The 20200-nt window shown below is 34.7% G+C and overlaps 4 protein-coding genes and 1 long non-coding RNA gene across 9 annotated transcripts; 1 reads left to right on the top strand and 4 right to left on the bottom strand.

Moving 5' to 3' along the window:
- Positions 1-44: 44 nt before the first annotated feature.
- Positions 45-13827, top strand: LOC109611254. 3 transcript variants are annotated; one of them, XR_002193591.1, is made up of 2 exons: positions 45-479; positions 13101-13827. It is a non-coding gene; the product is annotated as an uncharacterized LOC109611254 (long non-coding RNA). The 3 variants fall into 3 exon arrangements; XR_002193589.1 differs by lacking the exon at positions 45-479 and adding an exon at positions 12344-12433; XR_002193590.1 differs by lacking the exon at positions 45-479 and adding an exon at positions 12443-12545.
- LOC105283127 lies at positions 494-4257 on the bottom strand. The gene is made up of 6 exons (XM_011345606.3): positions 3465-4257; positions 2530-3326; positions 2339-2438; positions 1310-1417; positions 1024-1179; positions 494-927 (listed from the first exon to the last, which is right to left on the bottom strand). The coding sequence occupies exons 2-6, from the start codon at positions 3312-3314 to the stop codon at positions 877-879; spliced, it is 1200 nt and encodes a 399-aa protein (XP_011343908.1). The 5' UTR covers positions 3315-3326; positions 3465-4257; the 3' UTR covers positions 494-876.
- On the bottom strand, positions 7385-9540 carry LOC105283135. Of its 2 annotated transcripts, none has more exons than XM_011345615.3 (6): positions 9385-9540; positions 8467-9257; positions 8209-8308; positions 7942-8049; positions 7676-7831; positions 7385-7569 (listed from the first exon to the last, which is right to left on the bottom strand). In XM_011345615.3, the coding sequence occupies exons 2-6, from the start codon at positions 9243-9245 to the stop codon at positions 7519-7521; spliced, it is 1194 nt and encodes a 397-aa protein (XP_011343917.2). In that variant the 5' UTR covers positions 9246-9257; positions 9385-9540; the 3' UTR covers positions 7385-7518. The 2 variants fall into 2 exon arrangements, with proteins under 2 accessions (XP_011343917.2, XP_011343925.2); XM_011345623.3 differs by having other exon boundaries at positions 9410-9540.
- Positions 10074-12049, bottom strand: LOC105283147. The gene is made up of 5 exons (XM_011345649.3): positions 11059-12049; positions 10851-10950; positions 10600-10707; positions 10332-10487; positions 10074-10230 (listed from the first exon to the last, which is right to left on the bottom strand). The coding sequence occupies exons 1-5, from the start codon at positions 11829-11831 to the stop codon at positions 10180-10182; spliced, it is 1188 nt and encodes a 395-aa protein (XP_011343951.1). The 5' UTR covers positions 11832-12049; the 3' UTR covers positions 10074-10179.
- On the bottom strand, positions 13709-20166 carry LOC105283157 (carbonic anhydrase 2). 2 transcript variants are annotated; one of them, XM_011345671.3, is made up of 6 exons: positions 20047-20166; positions 17362-17409; positions 15345-15500; positions 14953-15176; positions 14621-14854; positions 13709-14460 (listed from the first exon to the last, which is right to left on the bottom strand). In XM_011345671.3, the coding sequence occupies exons 1-6, from the start codon at positions 20117-20119 to the stop codon at positions 14260-14262; spliced, it is 936 nt and encodes a 311-aa protein (XP_011343973.1). In that variant the 5' UTR covers positions 20120-20166; the 3' UTR covers positions 13709-14259. The 2 variants fall into 2 exon arrangements, with proteins under 2 accessions (XP_011343973.1, XP_011343981.1); XM_011345679.3 differs by lacking the exon at positions 20047-20166 and adding an exon at positions 19047-19680.
- Positions 20167-20200: the final 34 nt, after the last annotated feature.

The raw sequence follows: 20200 nt of genomic DNA, 5'->3' as shown, positions 1-20200 counted from the left end.
TTATTCAGCTATTTTGAAAATTAATAATCATCTGCAATGCTGCACAAAGGTTTGTAAGTACTACTTACGATAATTCACGAGGACATTTATTATACTCTACTTTGTGCAGAAATAAAGGCATTCTGAAGTAAATATCTCGATAAGTGCGGGATGTTTTCCTGAAGTATCTTATTTCTTTTATTTTAAGGTTGAATGAGACCGTATGAAGCTCCTTGTAATTAGAGCTGGACAAGTTTCATAGTAGAACAGTAACAGTCATTATCTTACAACGCATCGCTACAACACAATGTCCAGGAAAGCTGCAGTATTTGACAACACCTGTCGCGCATGTCATCGATGTATAATAAAGCTATCACATCTGTCATACATCTGGTCTGCTTCAAAGTTGAATCCAGCGTTACCATTCTTCATCAGTTCTATAAATTTTCTCAGGGAAACTTTACGGAGAGATTTGTATGTGGAGATACAGGATTATTAAAGTAAGTTCTCTTCTTTTTATATAATTTTTGGAATGTAAGACATGAGACAAAAACATATTCGCAATACATTTTACGATTCATACATAAAAAAACTTTTATCTTCGTTACAATAAAAACAGTTCCATTACAATAAAACCTATCTATTATATTGCAACAATTTACATTTTAACATTACTTTGAAGCAAATTATATTATTTGATGTACATTTGTGTTTTGTTATTACCTTTATTGAAACAAAAATAATAAATTCCTCAGAAGTAAACTTTAATAAAGATTTACCAATTTTTTCTTCAATTTTTATATACATATTCAATCGACATTAATTATTATATGTATACATATATGAATAATAAGAGATATTTATTTACTATAAACATACAGTTATAGCGCCCCACTTTTAATTAGTCTTCAAAAGTAAGAGAGCGATGGAATAAGATGAATTTAAAATCTGGAAAACATTTTAATATTCATGAAAATTTTTTTATAATTATTGATAAAATCATGATTCATTAATTAGATAGAAAGCAAATATTTAAACATTTACCGTCATAAATGAGGGTAAAGATAAATTAAATTTTCCAAATGTTGAAAGTTTACATTCTAAATTATTTGCCATTATAATCATTATGAATGTACGTTTTATCAATCCTCCATAGCGATACCATTCCTCATGAAATGCTTTGTCCGTTATCTCGATAGTCTTTAATTAAAATTAAAATTAAATTTAAAGAAACAAAGATATATTTTTATTCATTACAAACAATGTTTGATAAATTCATGTAAATATGAAATAATAATCGTAAATCGATAAAATCTATATTACAACTTACTGCGTCTAATAATTGTTGGACACAGGAACATAGTAGGTATAATTGCACTATTCCGCCAGATGCGTACATAATGATTACAGTCGTTTCTAGCAAAGTCGTTGATGGTATCTAAAATTTTATGAGACGGAAAGAGAGAAAGAGATTGTGAAAGGGAAAGAGAGAGAGCACATTCTAATTTATAATAATCTAAAATATACAGGGTGTCCCGGGTTTTAACCGACAAACTGCGGGAGCATATTCTACTAGTGGAAATAAGAAAAAATTCTTATATCGAGTTTGCTTAGAAATGCTTTATTACAAAGTTATAAACCAATATTGAAAAGAAATATCAGATAAGTAACGGAACATAGTGTAGAATTTGCAAGGTCGAAGATGTTTATGTTACGTGTATTCACATGTATTCATGTTCACTATGTTGAAACGATTCAGTATGATTGTTACTTTCACAAGAGTAGCTGTTAGATTTCAATCGTCGTGTGAACTAGCAATTACTATCAGAATGCCAAAAGTGTTTTCAAATGAGGAATACACTGATATTCATTTCGTGTACGGATTCCGTGACGGAAATGCACGAGCTGCCGTACGAGAGTATCAACGTAGATTTCCTAACAGGAGAGTACCAGATAGATTTAAAGCAACGAATTACTAATTCAGTTACTGAGATGCAACAAAATTTTCAGGAATGTCGTACTGTAACAAATTCTGTACTACGTCGATGTCTAGCTTGTATCGATGTGCAAGGACAACATTTTGAAATGCGTCACTAAATCATTGCGTAGATAATTTTTATTTTTGTGAAAAAATCCGTTGTTACTTATCTGATATTTCTTTTGAATATTGGTTTATAACTTTGTAATAAAGCATTTCTAAGCAAACTCGATATAAGAATTTTTTCTTATTTCCACTAGTAGAATATGCTCCCGCAGTTTGTCGGTTAAAACCCGGGATACCCTGTATAACAGTATTACGCATTTGCTACTTATATGATACATATTTCGAGAGTAATCGGAGTTAGAAATGATTACTTACTGCAAATACCATGATAGCGATCCCACAGAATCGAAAAATACTGTTCACATATATCAGACTAAAGTTCAAAGATAGCAGATTCCTCAGCATTAACGTCATCCTAAAATCAAATGCAGAATATATAATTGCAAAATTAAATTAGATTATTAACTTATTAAACACAGAAAATCTGTTCAGTTTACATCGCTTACTGAACGATGGTGTTGTGATGCCGACATAAGGCTTTGATATCTTTCTCCGCGCGATAATCCATCGTGAGACGATGTTTCTTTTCATTATAACTATTACCGTCATCCCGCGGAACTTTGTCTTGAAATATCATCGAGAGCTTCAACGCTACGTATCGATATTGCGCTGTTATCATCAGTATCAGATGCATCATGTAGCTGTCCACGCTAACTTTCTTTATAAAGATGTATATGCTGCTCATCAGCACAACGAGACTTCCAATCACGAAGACAGTGGTCGAGAACGGCTCTCTAGTGTAGGCGACCGGCATTCGAAAATCTACATAAAAAAAGACGTCCTTCTGATAAACCAACACGAACGGTGTACTGCTCCAAATGATTATGGACAACACGCCGGCCATCAAGTAAAATTTCAACGGAGTCTCCATTGGTTTCAGAGTCGCCACCACTATGTTCCTCATTAGCTCATCCTTCGCGTGCAGAATGTCATTCAGACTTTGAATCAGCTGCCGCATCAGTCTCTTACACGTATGAATTCGTGTGACCATGAAGGTCACTTCGAAGGTGACCACGAGGCCGACCATACCGTCTTTCAACGCCTTCTCCTTCGGCACTAAAATGCATCCGGGGATTAGCATGCACACTTGGACTAGCTCGAGCAACCACAGTAGAATGCTGTAGATCTTCCAGAGTACAGAAAACGACGTGTCGTCGGCGGTCATCGGGAACAGATTGCCCGAAATAAAGTTTATCCAAACGTTTAGAGGATTTACATTTTGGAAGTCCATGCTCCCGCTTTTCTGTGATAGAAAACGAGAAATAGGCAAAATTTAATTAATTAATTAAATGACAAAGATGTATTCATTTTATGTAACAAGCGTTCATCCTTAATGCCAAAGATCTGGAAAAAATATAGAAACGTTTGCACTTGCATTTACCTCTGTTTCACATTCAAACTATCACTATCAAGATGAATAGCTGCTCGCGAATCTTAAGCTATTTATTATTCTTCTGGAATTGATACTTTTCTTGTTTTCTATTAATATATATGTACTGCAGTACGATTGATATGGGGTACGATGACCAGAGTGATGATCTCCTTTCAATTGCATGTGTCACCCATCCTATAATCATTGCTCGGCTATATCGCAGATTAATTGACATTGACAATAGCACGAATATCTTGCTGTATAATAATTTATACAGTATATCTTTTGTTATACTACCGTTCGAAAGAAAATACAGACATCCACAAATTGCCATCTGCGATGAAAGTGGATAATCTTCTGAAATATCTTCTTTATTACATTTACCATGAAGAGTACAAAGTACGACTATAAAATCCTTTACATTTAGTGCTGAGCTAGTAGTAGTCATTATCTTATGGTGCGTCACTGATCGTTGCAGAATATTAGGAACTAAGAAAACCACAGTATCTGATGATGTCTATTTCGCGTATACCATCTCGAAAGATGAAAATATTTTACGATACACTAGTACAATATTGGCATACTAATATTTTAGTGTATCTCACAGGAGGATGATATTTGAAAAGTGAAAAGTAAGTTATTTCTTTTTTCAAGGCTATTTATTCTAAATAAGATTTTCGATATTATATTATAATCTTCATATTGATGCTATCAAAGAGAGTTCTTAACAATAGCTGAAATTATATTTTCCGATTAGTTCACGTTTATATATCCACTCTTAAAAAAGCCGTGTTAAATCAAATCGAAATCATTGTTGCCTCTTTTCCGCGACACTGATTGGTTATCTCGATTCGCGTTGTGCATTATGTTCAGTTTAGATTATCATCGCGCGGCTGTCTTCGCGTGGAGGTTAACTATTAGGTTGGCAAATAAGTTCGTTCGGTTTTTGCTTCGGTGCAACTTCTTTCCAATTCACTCTTGTTTTTCTCGACACTATCGCGCAACTTCAGAGTGCATTTGAAAGTACATGTTTCACATAACCTTTCTGTAAATTTAGGTTTGACTAACATCAATATTGTGTGTGCTGCGTAGCTGTAAAAATGGAAGGAAATAACGTGCATTATCGTCATATTTTGCTCTATTATTTCAAGAAGAGCAAACGAGCTGCAAAGGCTCATAAAAAGATATGCCGTGTTTATGGAGATGATGCCTTAACAGAACGCGTATGTCAAAAGTGGTTCGCCAAATTCCGTTCTGGAGATTTTGACGTCAATGATGCGCCTCGCTCCGGTCGCCCGATCAAGATTGATTCAAGTAATGTCAAAGCTATCATCGATAAAAATCCATCCCAATCGGTGCGAGAGATTGCTACAGTACTTAATATGTCTCATACAAGCGTAGAAAACAATTTGCGCCAACTGGGATACGTTTCTCGGCTCAATGTGTGGGTGCCGCATGAATTAACCGAGGCCAACTTGGCCACTCGCATATCCATCTGCGATTTGCTGCGGAAACGTCAAGAAAACGATCCATTTTTGAAGCGGTTAGTGACAGGAGATGAAAAATGGGTCGTCTATGAGAATGTAACGCGGAAAAGATCATGGGGACACAGCAGCGAGCCACCACAAACAACCTGGAAGGCAGGATTGCATCCGAAGAAGATCATGCTCTCCGTATGGTGGGATTTCAAAGGTGTCATTTACTACGAGCTGTTACCGTCAAGCAAAACGATTGATTCAACCACATACTGCTCGCAGTTAACAAAATTGGACCAAGCACTCCGCAAAAAACGTCGAGAATTGATAATCGAAAAGGTGTTGTCTTCCACCACGATAACGCCAGACCTCACACATCATTGACAACTCGGAACAAATTACTCAGTCTTGGCTGGGATGTTTTGCCTCATCCTGCGTATTCACCGGACCTGGCCCCTTCCGATTATCATTTATTCCGGTCGTTGCAGAACTCTTTGAACGGAAAATTCTTCAAGGATGAAGAGAACGTCAAAAGACACCTGGATTGGTTTTTCGCCGATAAGCCTCAGATGTTTTACGAACGCGGCATAATGAAGTTGGTGGAAAGATGGCAAGAAGTCATCAATAACAATGGTCAATATATAATTGATTAAAATTTATTTTGTGTATAAAAAAAATTGTATTTTATTCCACCTTAAAAAACCGAACCAACTTATTTGCCAACCCAATATTTGGTAGAATGTGATAATTGTGCATATATTAAATAATAGATGAATATTATTATTCGAAAACATTACTAATATTGAAAAATAAAATAGCGCGCGCCTGTTGTACTGGTAACAATATAAATATCCCAGAACTCCTCGGAAAAAGAAAACAATTTTTAATGGCTAGAACTTTTTCATTTATTGATTTAACGGATTTTTAATCATCGAGAACTCTAGGCAATATAATAAATAATGATATCAACAACTCAGAACTGCTCGGAAAAAGAAAAAATTTCTTAGGGCTAGAACTTTTTCATTTCTGAGTTTACGGTATTTTCAATAGCAGAGAACTCTAGGCAATATAAAAAATAATGATATCAACAACTCAGAACTGCTCGGAAAAGGAAAAAATTTCTAAGGGTAAAACTTTTTCATTTATTGTTTTAACGAATTTTAGATCATCGAGAACTCTAGGCAATATGCCAAATAACAATATAAACAGCACAGAACTCCTCGGAAAAAGAAAAAAATTTTAATGGGTAGAACTTTTTCATTTCTAAGGCCCAAGTTCTTCACCTCTCGATAATTTTATCCAAAAGATATCTCGTAGAATCAGTTTTCTTCACCTTTGTAACCTGACAGAATATGGTAATTTATAATTATTGTAATTATGTTAACTGCACAATAAGTTAACTAACTTGATGAGATTTAAGTGAAATTATATGACTTTATTATTTAATAATCTCTTTACAAAGAAAACTCTCTATTAAACCAAGAAACAAATCGGAAACGAATAATAAAAAAAAATCGCGACACTAGCGCTGCACATCGGCATAAACTAAATCTTATATAGACAAAACTCAAACTAAATATAAATTTGAATGCATGCAATAACTTTGTTTAACAATAATAACATTCTAGACACTTTGTGTCAAAAGTGAGTAGTATAAAGAATAGCTATTCGTTAAATACGTAATCAGAGGTTTTAATGAAGAAAAGAAATTTTTAGTTATCTGGAAGATAGCTATTGAGAAGTATGAAGAAACCGGGCATAAATCTAAAGGATTTTCAATCGTCGAAAACTCTTCGCAATATGCCAAATCCACTCTTAAAAAAGCCGTGTTAAAATGTCTTCGCGTGGAGGTTAACAATTTGGTAGAGTGTGATAATTGTGCATCCACTCTTAAAAAAGCCGTGTTAAATATTAAATCGAAATCATTGTTGCCTCTTTTCCGTGATGCTGATTGGTTCTCTCGCTTGGCTCGAACTTCGTGTTGCGAATGTCAGAACGTCATAGTGGCTGTCAGTGCGGTTATATTGATAAAATATTGATAAATAAAACATTAATATTGAAAAATAAAATAGCGCGCGTAGCACGCGCCTGTGTTGCTATATAATAAATAATAGATGAATATTATTAGTCGAAAACATTATTAATATTGAAAAATAAAATAACGCGCGCCTGTGTTGTACTAGTATATATATATATATATATAAAATGTGTTGATATGTATATTTTTACATACTCAACCATTTCGATTAAATTAATGTTGTTTGTTTCCTCTCTCCTGATGATGTAATAATTGCAGTTTAATAATGTAAGAAGTTTATGAATTTATTGATTTCTGATCATGATCATGATTAATGTATACAAGTAAGTTATCAATGTACAAAATTAATATTAATATTTTTATTTAGCCATGAATCTTTAGCAAATTTTTATTACAATTTTCATTATTTTTAATTACATTTCCACTAAAATAAAAATTTTTAGTATTATAAATAGATTTTAAGTTTTCTAATACTTATTTTTAATTTGTATAGTAACAAGAATAATTATCATGTAGTTAAGACGTGTTCTGAAAATGTCTTTTGTAATTTTTACTTCATTCTTAAGAATAAAAGAGCGATTGAGTAGGATTGATTCAAAATCTACAAAATTATACATTATACATTGTACATTATTTGGAAATTTAAGATTTGAAATATAATAATAAAATATTTACAAAGTATATGCATAAAATATACAGAAACTTACCGTCATGTATGAGGGCAGAGAAAGATTAAAATTTTCAATTTTTGCAAGTTTGCATTCTAGATTATTAGCCATAATTATCGTCATAAACGTACGTTTTAGTGATATTTCAACAAGGTACCATTCTTCGTGAAACGCCTTATCCGTTATCTCTGTGCTCTTTGTATACAAAGAATAGTGTATAAATTATATTAATCCAGTAATTATTAGATAGGATATTAATTAAGTTAAAAGGAAACAAAATAATCAATATATAGAAAAAAGCTTACTGCGTTTAATAATTGTTGTACACAGGAACACAAAACGTACAATTGCACTGCCGCACCTACTGCATAAAACGTGACTGAAATCCCTTGCAAGAATGTGGATGAAGGTATCTGAAATTTCACAAAAATGTGAAATTGTTAATATGATGATTAAATATTCGCTACAATATATCTTCTTTATCTTTCTTAGTATCTTTACATAGTTGCTATCTCTATATGCAAGGAATTTCTATAACGTAATTTACGTTTTTTTTAACAATAATTACTCACGGTACTTATTAAAATACCAATAAAGCAAAACCGAAAGACGCTGTACACATATATTATACTGAAGTTTGTGGACAATATTCTCTTTAGCAAACATGTTGCACTGAAAGAAACGTAAGATAAAATGCAGACTGAAATAAATTTCACATAAAAACAAAAATTTTATCTAGCTATTAAAAGAGAGAATTACATAGAAATTCTAGTTTACATCTTACACAAGCGATTATATCATGTACTAGTCGTAGAAAATATCGCATTTACTCAATTAGAGCGTTGTAATGACGACATAGTGCTATAATTTCCTTTTTCTTCTTTCGATTCGTTTTTGACGAGTATTTGTTCTGAGTACTAATGTCACTGTGTTCCTCTTCTTCATGAAATATCATCGCCATTTTCACCGCAATATATCGATACTGTGCCGTCATCATCAGTACTAGATGTATCATATACACGTCCGCACCGACTTTTTTTAGAAACATATACGTAGTGGAGATTAATACGAACAGGTCGCCCAGAACAAAGGTTCCGAACGAAAATGGTTGCTTGGAGAAGGCGACAGGTACTCTGTAATCCTCGTAACAGTAGACATTCTTATTCAATATCGCTATGAATGGCAAACCCCACCAACCTATTATCGCTCCTAAGCTAGCAACGATGTAGAACATGAGAGGAACCTTCACCGGCTCCAAGGTCTCCCTCACGATGTTCTTCATACTTTCATCGGCAGTGCATAGAATATCATTCATCTGTCGAATCAACTGACACACCAGATCCTGACAAGAGTAAAGTCGTAAGAGCGTAAATATCACCTCTCCGCCGACCGCGAAGCAAATCAAACTGTCTTCCAGCAACTTTTGCGTTGACACGTAAATGGATCCAAGAGTTAAACAGATCGCCAGGATCAGTTCGATGAGCCACACAAGAACGCCGTACAATTTCCAGAGTAACGAAAACGACGAACCGCGATCGGTCATTGGTAACAGATTGCCCGACAGCATGTTCAATCGGATATTTAAAGAATTCACATTTCGAAAGTCCATATTCTCGTTTTTCTATGATATAGAAATAAGAAAGAAGATGGATTTAATCGTAATTACCAAAGGTGTATTCTATGATGTAGCAAGTTAACTTCACTTAAAGTTCCAAACAACACGTGCATGTGTTTGCATTTGTATTTACATCTATTTCACGTTTCTGCCATTACCTCTGCTCACGGTATCTAGAGAAATGTACGCAAAGTATTTCTGTCGAGGGAAACAGTTGCTCGCAGGGTCATTTATTATTCCCCTTGAATTTCTCGTGGATTGATACTTTCTTCCATCTTCTATTAATATATCATGCATCGAGAATGATAATCAGCGATAGTTTTTTATCATTGCATTTGTCACGTGTCTTGTAATTATCGTTCAATTATGTTGCAGATTAATTATCGTTGACAATATCACGAGTCTTTTACTGTATGCATAGCTTTCCTTCTTATTAATAAGAGTAAATAAAGGCACTTGCAAGTAGACATCGCGACAATACCGGCTCATTTTTTGAGGTATATTATTTACGTTTAATACGAAAGAGATCATAAAATACAACTATAAAATTCTTTGCAGTAACTATTAGTATTTATTATCTTATGGTGTATCATCGAGGATTTCAATGTATAGGTGGCTAGGAAAGTCGCAGTATCTGACGATATCTGTTACGCGTATCACTTCTCGATGAAAAAAAAGATTTTGTGAAATATATCAAACAGACACAATGGTGACATATTAATATTATTTCAGAGATGATTTTTGGTAATTTTTTATATTCATGGATTAAGCGGTAATACAATTTTCGTACATGACGAAAATTAAATTAAAATTAAAAGTGAATTTCTGTTTTTCCTTATTACTTTGTACATTATTTTTAATTATTAATATTTACATGATATATTTATCATATATGTAAGATACATAGAATAACATCTGTCGTACTTTTTCACTTAAATCTTAAAAACACAAGAGCGATTGAGTATGATTGATTTAAAATCTGTAATAAAAACAATATTTGAGAATTTAAAAAGTAGATTTCAAAATATAATAATAACAGGGAATATTTAAAGAGAATATTGAAACTATACAAAATCTTACCTTCATAAATGAGGGTAGAGAAAGATTAAAATTCTCAATTTTTGCGATTTTGCATTCTAGATTATTAGCCATAATTATCAACATAAATTTCCATTTTATTGATGGTTTACAGAAATACCAGCCTTCGTGAAACGCTTTATCTGTTATTTCCATGCTCTATGTATGGAAAAATGTAGTATGTAACAAGATGTTGTTAATTATGCACTCGTAGATAAAAGAAAGTAAAACTAATACATTATGATATACATATAACAAAAATATGACTTACCGCGTCTAATAATTTCTGTACGCATGAGCACATGACATAAAGTTGCACTACTGAACCTGACGCATATAAGAAAATTGCAGCCGCTTCCCAGAATGTCGTCGATGGTATCTGACATTTTATTGTACATAAAAGAGAACATGTTGTTAATATAGTCAATAATTGTTTTCTGTAACTCGGTAATACGGTTTCGATCTTTATGTTATCTGAGAAGAATTTCTATGGTAAAATTAATATTAATAATCACTACTTACGCCACTCAGCATAACACCGATAAAGCAAAACCGTAAGATATTGATCATGTATATTAAACTAAAGTTCGAAGCCAGTAATTTTTTTAGCAAAAACATTATACTGAAAGAAAACACATTTAATATATCAATAAGATAGTATAAGACATCGCACAAAGTCATATATACAAATTTAAGTAAATTTCACCGAAAAGGTGACAAACATATTTACTGAATCACAGCGTTGTGATGACGACATAATGCCATCATCTCCCTCTCCTGCTTTTGATTTATTTCTGATAAACGTTTCTTTTTAGTATCTCCGTGTTCGTTTTGCTCATGAAATATCATTGTGAGCCTCATCGCGATGTATTGATACTGTGCTGTCATCAGTAGTACCAGATGTATCATGTACACGTCCGCGGCGATTTTCTTTAGAATCATATATATGCAGCCGAGCATTATAAATAGGTTATTCAAGATAAAAATTTTCAGCGAGAATGGCTGCTTTGGAAAAAAGGCAGGCATCTTGTAATCTTCATTCCAGAAAACGCTCTTTTCAAAGATCAGCACAAATGGCAGGCAGCACCACGTTATTGTCGACATCATGCCAGCGGCCGTGTAGAACATGAGCGGAACCTGCGTCGGCTTCAATGTCTTTGTCACGATATTCCTCATATTCTTATCGGCAACGTACATAATCCCGTTTAATCTCCGAATCAGTTGACGCACCAGGTCCCGGCACTTGTGAATTCGCACTATCATAAATGCCATTTCTCCGGTGGTTGCCAAACAAATCAAGCCGTCCTGCATAAGCTTTTTCCTTGACACGTAGATGCACCCGGGGATCAGGACGACCGTTAAGAGCAATTCGGTTACCGTCACGAAGACGCCGTACAGCTTCCACAATAACGTGAATGATGAATCGCGGTCGGTCATCGGTAGGAGATTGCCCGAGAGCTTGTTCAGTCGGATATTTAGAGGATTCACGTTTTGGAAGTCCATGCTGTAGATATCTTTCTATCAAGGATCAGAAAACAGTTGGCTTTCTAGTTCTCGGTTTTACTGTCCCATACGTCGCTCGCATTGTATTATAAAACATTGCGTGCGTGTTTCACTTTTCTGTTCAGCCGAAAATGTATGATTCTTTTATCAGAGATCCAAGTTGAATTACTTATGGATTGCTTGTATGATTGATTGATTTTTTATTCCTCTTAATCGTTATTTGATATCTAGTTTAATTGAATGTGCAGCATGCGAGGGATTCCTTTATTATCATTTCTTTTATTACAACTATGCCATCAACCGTCCTATAATTATTTATAAATTTCCAGTAATCAAACATGTATCTTCGAATAGATAATAATTCGGAGAGACGTACTGTCTATTGCAAGAAAATATAATAGCAGAGATGTCACGAACCTTATATCTTTCATTCTGTTTATTGCAAAGATAGACACGACGACAGTTTTCTTGTAATCATCTCTGCATCGTGAAGGCATGATTATCTTATAGTTCTTCATTGGTAGTCGCGGATCTCCAATAGAGCAGCAGTGCTTCACCATGTGGCACGACTAACACGTGCTTTATTGACGGAGAACGACGTGGTAATTTGTTATAAATTGAATCGGCATTGGAAGTATTAATAATGTCTCTGAGTTTTCATTCCCCTCTCTTCTTGGTGTTTATTGATATGTTTCGTGCCATCTCATATGTCAAGTAATTCTTTATCTTTAATTATCATATAGACATGTTGAGACCTAAAATATACTCCAAACAAATAATGATTTTATGAAACTGCGTGTTTTACATTACAAGAAAGAAAGAAAATTCACAAATAAATGTTCGTTTGTTAAAAAATACGATAATAAACTAACAATTATTAATAATTATGAAATTTCATACACTTATCTTATTGTTAGTACTGTTAAATGACGATTATTTTATGGTGCTCCTCGAATTTTTTTATAAGTATCATGGAATCCAGAGGAACTGAAAATGTCGAGTCTACACGGGCATATCGAAACTTGGAATACAACTTGTGATAGAACACGTCATTGTACTGATAAAACTTTTACAAAGAATTTAAAAATGTCTATATTTTTGCTCAATATTTATTTAATAATTTACATCTTTAAATGAATTATTGCTTACTCATGACATCTACAAAGCGGAACTGAAGAATACTGCTTGCACACGTGCCTTCAATCACGCGACACCGAAAATATTTATTTATGAGCCGGATAAATTTATTAATAATTCTAATTTCTGCAGTTCGTGCGATTACTCCGACAACGGCTAACAAGAAGAGAGGCTATGTAATTTTGCACAGCATACCGTATGTACTGAACCGATGAACAAAAACAAAGACAAACTCGCTACAACTAGTTTACGCAATGGATTGCACGCTCGTTTCCCCGTCGAGTTCTCAAGGCGCTCTAATGTCCGACGAGCACCGTTGTCGACAATAGAGGTATTTACAAAACAAGACTCATCTAATTGGTTTCCGAAATCGTATAATCGATAAGTGTAATCGAAAACCAATCGCGACAAGTCTCGCGTAGCGCTATATGACCATGGCAAGTTCCGTTTGATAATGATAAAGTCCTATAGAACGTCTTAAATCTTTTAGAATATTCTTAAATAACACTAACGCACGATGTAGGAAGTCCATAAAGTCGACTATATCAATGTATGGATAAAGTTTTGCAAATTGTTTTGCAATGACATAAGTGGTACAAAAGAAAGGAACCGATTAACATATCCATATATTCATGAAGTCAATTTTATAGTAAGTTTATGAGGTATCTGTAAGACACAAGATTTGACAAGTCTTTACATGTGACAAAATTATATATTTAGAAATAAATATTGTATATAAGTTTTAGAAAAATGCACTATTTTATTTGATATTCGCTTTGGCATATGTTCGTAAAAGTCAGTATCATTAATATAAATGTCAACTTTCACTTACAAATATATTGCGTGTATCAAATGATAATATATCTCTTCTCTTTATGCGTATCTATTACATCTTAAAATATCTATATAAAAAGAATTTTTATATATTTAAAATTATCACGGAAGAACTTTTAACATTGGATGATCCGAATCTATTATATCAATAGAATTTGAAATAGAATTATAAACTTTTTTTCCAAAAATATCTTTATTGCTCTAGAAACTACTATCTTTATATATTTTTTAATTTTATATTACTATTGATAACAGGTTTAGAGCATCCAATGTTAACGTAAGATACATTATTTTATCGATTAATGCACTTGCACAAACGTACGCAACATTCATCATCTGTAATATAATACATACGTATTTCATATATTTTTCGAAGCATTACAATGAATAATATCACGTAATTGTCACATCACTTTAGGTGTATTAGAAGTTCAACTCTCACTTAGCTAATGCGGAATTAAAGAATCCCACTGGAACTTAAAAATCTGACTAGAAGAACATTGAGAATCGTGTATATAATATTCGAGGATAACACTGATGTGCTACCAGTATATCCTTCTAGACGATGATACACTTTCCTATCTCCAAGCTCCTGTGTAGGTCTGTAGTTGAACTTTAGCGTACCATTGCTGCCTTCCAGATGTCTGAATACATCCATCTATAATCCGTTAAGTATTAATGGCATTAGTATAATTATTTATTAATTTACATATCATCAATAAATTAGTTAATTTATTAATAAATCATTTTCGCAATAAATATTGTGCATTTGAAGCTTGATAAGCCTTCTTAAATTGTTGGTAAACTTTTGGAATCACCTGTACTTCCGATATCGTGAGTTTCTCAGTCATGACAAACCACATCACAGATTCCTGGCATCCAGGCGTGGTTAAGGATCCCTGGTAATGATAGTACGTCGTATGATCCTTTGGTAAAAGGAGAAAAGGTATCAGTTTGCTCCTCAATGGTACCGCGTTCTTTCCCACCCAATGAGACACCATTTTCGTCGCCTGTAGGATCGACATCAGGTCTTCGTTGTCATAGTTGCTCAACTGGAATGAGATGTGGATCAATGTCGTCCTTGCGTGATATCTTTTGGAAAGATTCCGAGGAAGAAGACATGGGAGGAGCGAATAAGCATTATACCCACCTCAAACAAAACGGCCACTACGACAATCCCGTTTTCGTATTGAGCAGCGTTGCTGAAATTCGCGTATTGTTGATCGTAATGCACCAAATGCAATTCCAACGGGTCACGTTGACCATCCACTGTATGCTCGGCGCTCCAATGAAAATGCATCTGCTCCAGAATGTATACCGATGGCAGACTACCGCCACTCAGATGAATCGGTACTCCGTCCAATATAATTTGCACTGTTCACAAAATACAAAACTATGCGTTTATTGCAACTCTCGATAATTGCTGGGGAAAAGTAGCTAAGAGATAAAGTATCAAAGATTTTCAAATTTTCAGATGAAAAATATAATATAGAGCATTTTTGATAATCGACATCTGATTTGCGATGCGACTGATTTGCTCACCAGAGTGTCCAGTGTTGACCAGTGTGCTGGAAAATGCGAAGTCGTATCGGTGAAATTTGAGAGCACCAAGATCGGTTCTTTCAGCATCTTCCGTCACAATATCGATCGGCGACTGCTTATGCCCTGTCGTACATACTCCCGGCCAATTCTTTGGTCCTATGGAATCATCAACAAAATTAAGTGCAGACAATGATTTCAGTTACGATCAAGTATACCAAACTTATAAATGTCGATATTATAAAATGCTGCTTGTAACGAATATTTGTATTATCAAGGAAGTAATTGATATCTATAAATCGTTTAGTATGAATCATTATTTCGAAACTTTCGCGACGTGATCGATGAAGTAATGCTGTGGCTGAACGTGCAAACGTGCTATTTTACGAATTGTATTGTCTAGTGTAAAACTGTTACTGTTTGACATGAGAAGATAACAGCGACTCTGATACAGCACACATTTAGAAAAAAAATCTCTTTACAATTTTAATTCTGCAATAACTGTGCAGTAACATTCTTTTTTCGCATTTGTCAAGCATTTACTGCACGCATTTTTCGCTTGTGTATGGCACATGTTGCAATCTGTATTTACTTTTACTTTGATATGAAAATATATTAAAATATATTGCTATAATGTAGAGTGAATACATTGTGTGTTTACAGATTCATAATCTGTTATTGATAAATTCTATAACTGTATATACTTTTTTATCGGGATAAAATTTCAACTGTAGATAAGCTATGGATATCTACTCTGAAGAACAGAGTGTTCACGCTCAAAGAGACCGTTGTCGAGAGTCGTGGTTGATCCGCAGTAATTGCTCTCAAGAGACTTGAGGTAATGTGAGATCGTAAGACCCTTCTGCTCCCGGAGCCTATCGATCAAGCAAACCGTGACTTGCTCCCTTTATCGCACTTGCGATAATTGCAATTATGGCAAAGCTGTCCGGATCGACTGATTAGAATCCATAATTATTACGAGATAATGAATAAATGGATTAAACGTCTCGTGTAATATCGATGTCATCGACGTATATGTACGTATATGCGACGGCATGTTCATTAAACGATTAAAGATTTAAGATTTTAAGATACCAGAGATTTTATGATAATGAAGAATGAAGAAAGCGGTTTTTAGAATTTTTCTTTACAATTATTTTTATGAGTACTCGTGTCAAGTGAATAACTTCTTTTCAGTCTCGCGGAAGTCTAAAATTATTCAATTTGCGCATACACAAGCACTGTCAATACCTCGTGTGCGTGGCTTGGACATAAATATGGATATCATGAACAGACGCTCCATAATAATACAACGCATATGGAAATTGATGTCAAACTTATTAGACCATTAACGACATTAGCATATTTTTAATGCATGTAATGTATGTAAAGTTGATACAGAAAATTTGACAGAAAAATTATATAAATTTTCTCATCTTGACGTTTGTGCATTATAATTAAATAATGCAACTAACACACTGATTCTGGCCTCTAAATTCTTTTAACTGATGTTCAAGGCTGCTGCTGTTAGATAATTAATAGCTTGCATGCAAATTTCATACAAGCCAAATGAAAAGAATATTCTTATCATATTTGCTTATCGTATACGCACTTATCACGAGTGATTTTTACGAGCATTTCGAAACTAGAAATCATGAGGATGACCTCATCCGTGTCTAGCGGTAGATTTTATTTATCATGCTTCTGTTTGAAAGATACACTGCTGTTAAGACGAAATCGTTGTACTAAACAATTGTAAGGCATTTCTATGATATAGCATCTTTATATGTGATGAAATAGCAAGATAATGTTTCCTTGACCCGAATGATTTCCTAATGATATATGTGCGTGTGTTACTTCCCTTTTGATCTAAAAGAAACTTGTACTTTATGAGAGTACTTTACACCGTTCCAAACATCAGTCATCAGCAAATGTGACGCCAACATCAATTATAAATTGCGCTCGTTTTTACACTGAATATGTGTGCGGTATAAAGTTTCGTCGTAATAGTCGTAATTACCGTATTTTCCCCAATATTCCCAGTCAGCTGCGTTTGACGCTTGTAGCCCTGAAACAAATCATACAGTTTCGTCATTTATTATTTCTGCAGATAAAAAATATTACTTTTTCAACAATAACATATAACAAGTGTATAAAGATATATAAATATCGCGTAACAGCAAACATTAATTAAAGCAAAAATATTAATATTAAATAATATTTCGTAAATTGAATTGAACGTCAATTGAGAGACGTAACAAAATAATATACTTCTATCAGTGAGATTGCAGTTAACGATGCCTCGTTGCGATCATTTCGGCTTTGCCTCAATTCGTTTGCTCGGCTTTACGGGTCACATGCAAATTCGTCCGCGAGCTGGACTTTGCGCAGAAATATGCACATACATGCGTGCTATAATAATCGCGATTTCAACTCGCTGACCTCGACTTCGTGATATCGCTTCGCAGGAATTTGCGCGAATTCGCCAATGAAATAATTATTATTAAATATTTTCAGCTGCAGCCACACACATGGTTTGCCGTATCGGCGATGGGTTTGGCCCGGTGGGCCCGATAAGTAATTGAACGCGCACGACAGGAAACAGAATTGACCCAATTGACCGCTCGGGTCACGGTGAATTCGTTCGCACTTGCTCCTAATCCTATATTGCCATCGCGGCCGAGAAAAAGCGGCCGGCGAACGTTCCGCGAAAGCCGTAGTCGCCAATTGAATCACAATCGGTGGATAAACGCCGGCGCTTTCTAGATCAGTGGACCGGCCGCAACAACGACCGAATCACTCAAACGACCCGCAGATTTTAATGAGCATAATGCATGCTTCCGCTGCAGGGATGACCATGGGATACGCGACCGGTCACGATCGGCATGTGAGTTTCGTTCGTAGTTAGGGATGCTTAAGATACAGTGTCACGTTATCGTGATCTACGAATTCTCGCGGAGGAAGTGCGCACTTCGTATGCCTCACGGATCGTTGACCGGATCTTTGCACCATGATAGCGGTTTGCTATTACTTCCTTTTACGGTTTCCTTACTTTTCCTTGTTCTTTGATGATTATTTTGTAGTAAAGTTGGAGAACGCATTTGCGTTCGATATATATCTCATATATTCGATAATTAAGCTTGATTTATATAATTTATGATGTAATTTGCATGTAGATTTATTTTATGATCAAAAATGCTACTTTATGATATTTTCGCGAGCTTGGAATGCAAAGATGGATGGAAGAATGAGAGAAATATCTTGCGCAACCACGTGTGAAAATATACAGAACAGAGGCAGTGCTAGTTTAAATAAATAAACGCGTTTTTCCGTGGTACAGCCGCAGCAGCAGAACACTTTTAAGAGAAACAAGTATAACATTTATTTTAGAACTACTTCCACCGCAAGAAAGCTCTCACTTGAAACAATCCGCACTAAAGTCGAGGTCGTACAAAATTTGCAATTACTTGCGGAGAAACTTACATCAATAACGATGAATTAAACACATTGTTCACTAGTATGTCAAGTGTCTTTTTTTAAAGAAAACCTAACAAATTGCAGAAAAAAGCCGAAAGTGAGTGCCGAAATGTCTTCATTTTCCTCCATCCATCGATATTTTTCCGAAGCGAACAAAACTCGGTGAGCACTATGACAAGAGAGCAATCGAGGCGAGAACGAGCCATCGAGTATGAAAAGGGTTCTTACCTAGAAAAGCGAAGCTGATTAAGCAGGAGAGATGCATCGCGCAGGGAATCACCTGAAACGAACGCGATGGCGACGAGTGTACGACTGATGAACGCGACGTAAATCTGACTGGATAACCCCGAGATTACAGGCAGAGCTATCACACGAGATTTAACGTGTACACAGGCAGGGTCGTCGTGTGGTCACCATTGGCCATTTTACCACCAAATAGACAAAGGTCAAAGTATACCCCTCTTCCGAGTTTCCAAAATTCTTTAGAAAATTCTTTGGCCAAGTGCGATAATTCATTCATGCGCTTGATCGAACATGTTTTGTTCAATATGACTCGTCGAATATAATTGAAGGTATGAAATAAATTTTTAAATTACATTTTTCTACATTTTACACTCTTGTTCCGTGTCTATGAGTAATCTATCAGTGATATGAGTTATTGTATATCTCACATCAACGATACTAAGAAAAGGCTATTACTAAGAATAGCATCATGGATTAGTGAGAAGTGTGAATGAAAGGTAAGATAATAATAGTTGTCAAAAGATTAAGACGTTTAAATGCGTCCGTATTTGCCAAGTAGTGAGAAACAAATTGAATATAGCATTATCTCATTGTCGATATAAAATACTTCGCAACCGCGCCCTTACGCAAAGCGAGTAAAATTAAATTCGCGAACAGGGTCCAAATTTTAAATTTAGACGCGTAGTCTATGCGTTCATCAAACAATCAAAATATTCGAACCGCAAATATAAGAGCAGCTGACCGCAATTGTTACGTGCATCTTACATAAGATTCTGTAAAAAATACATAATAACTTTTTTACAAATTATACCTATAAAATTACAAGATAAATAATTTATAATAAAAATATTATACATAAAAAATATCTTGTGTACATGTGCTAATTTGTGCACTAAGAGATTAAAATTTTTTGATGCTTCTACAAAATCTAATAATTGCATGACAAGGAAACATGCAATCTTGAAAAAAAAGTGAAATGTTTTACCTGAACAGAGCAACATCAATGTACCCATCAGCAAGAGATCTAAACCCATTTTCGCACGTAGTGCGTCTGTCATTTGGTCGAGATGCAACTAGAACGACCACCGCCGTCCGACTGATCCACCTGGCAAATTCCTCACTGAGAAGCTGACGTATTC

The sequence above is a fragment of the Ooceraea biroi genome, chromosome 4, assembly GCF_003672135.1.
Source record: "Ooceraea biroi isolate clonal line C1 chromosome 4, Obir_v5.4, whole genome shotgun sequence".
Taxonomy (NCBI): Eukaryota; Metazoa; Arthropoda; class Insecta; order Hymenoptera; family Formicidae; genus Ooceraea; species Ooceraea biroi.
Note: the sequence above shows the minus strand (reverse complement) of the source record. Positions and strands in the feature narration are given on the sequence as shown.

Coding starts and splice junctions, on each gene's coding strand:
- LOC105283127 (XM_011345606.3), bottom strand. CDS start 3,314: ATGGACTTCCAAAATGTAAATCCTCTAAACGTTTGGATAAACTTTATT. Junction 2,439..2,529: donor CATCACAACACCATCGTTCA/GTAAGCGATGTA, acceptor ATTTGATTTTAG/GATGACGTTAATGCTGAGGA. Junction 928..1,023: donor CTTTACCCTCATTTATGACG/GTAAATGTTTAA, acceptor AATGTTTTCCAG/ATTTTAAATTCATCTTATTC.
- LOC105283135 (XM_011345615.3), bottom strand. CDS start 9,245: ATGGACTTTCGAAATGTGAATTCTTTAAATATCCGATTGAACATGCTG. Junction 8,050..8,208: donor TTGGTATTTTAATAAGTACC/GTGAGTAATTAT, acceptor GTGAAATTTCAG/ATACCTTCATCCACATTCTT. Junction 7,570..7,675: donor CTCTGCCCTCATACATGACG/GTAAGTTTCTGT, acceptor ATAATTTTGTAG/ATTTTGAATCAATCCTACTC.
- LOC105283147 (XM_011345649.3), bottom strand. CDS start 11,831: ATGGACTTCCAAAACGTGAATCCTCTAAATATCCGACTGAACAAGCTC. Junction 10,708..10,850: donor TCGGTGTTATGCTGAGTGGC/GTAAGTAGTGAT, acceptor ATAAAATGTCAG/ATACCATCGACGACATTCTG. Junction 10,488..10,599: donor TACAGAAATTATTAGACGCG/GTAAGTCATATT, acceptor TTCCATACATAG/AGCATGGAAATAACAGATAA.
- LOC105283157 (XM_011345671.3), bottom strand. CDS start 20,119: ATGACAGACGCACTACGTGCGAAAATGGGTTTAGATCTCTTGCTGATG. Junction 17,410..20,046: donor ATTGATGTTGCTCTGTTCAG/GTAAAACATTTC, acceptor GATTTGTTTCAG/GGCTACAAGCGTCAAACGCA. Junction 15,177..15,344: donor GGTCAACACTGGACACTCTG/GTGAGCAAATCA, acceptor TTTTGTGAACAG/TGCAAATTATATTGGACGGA.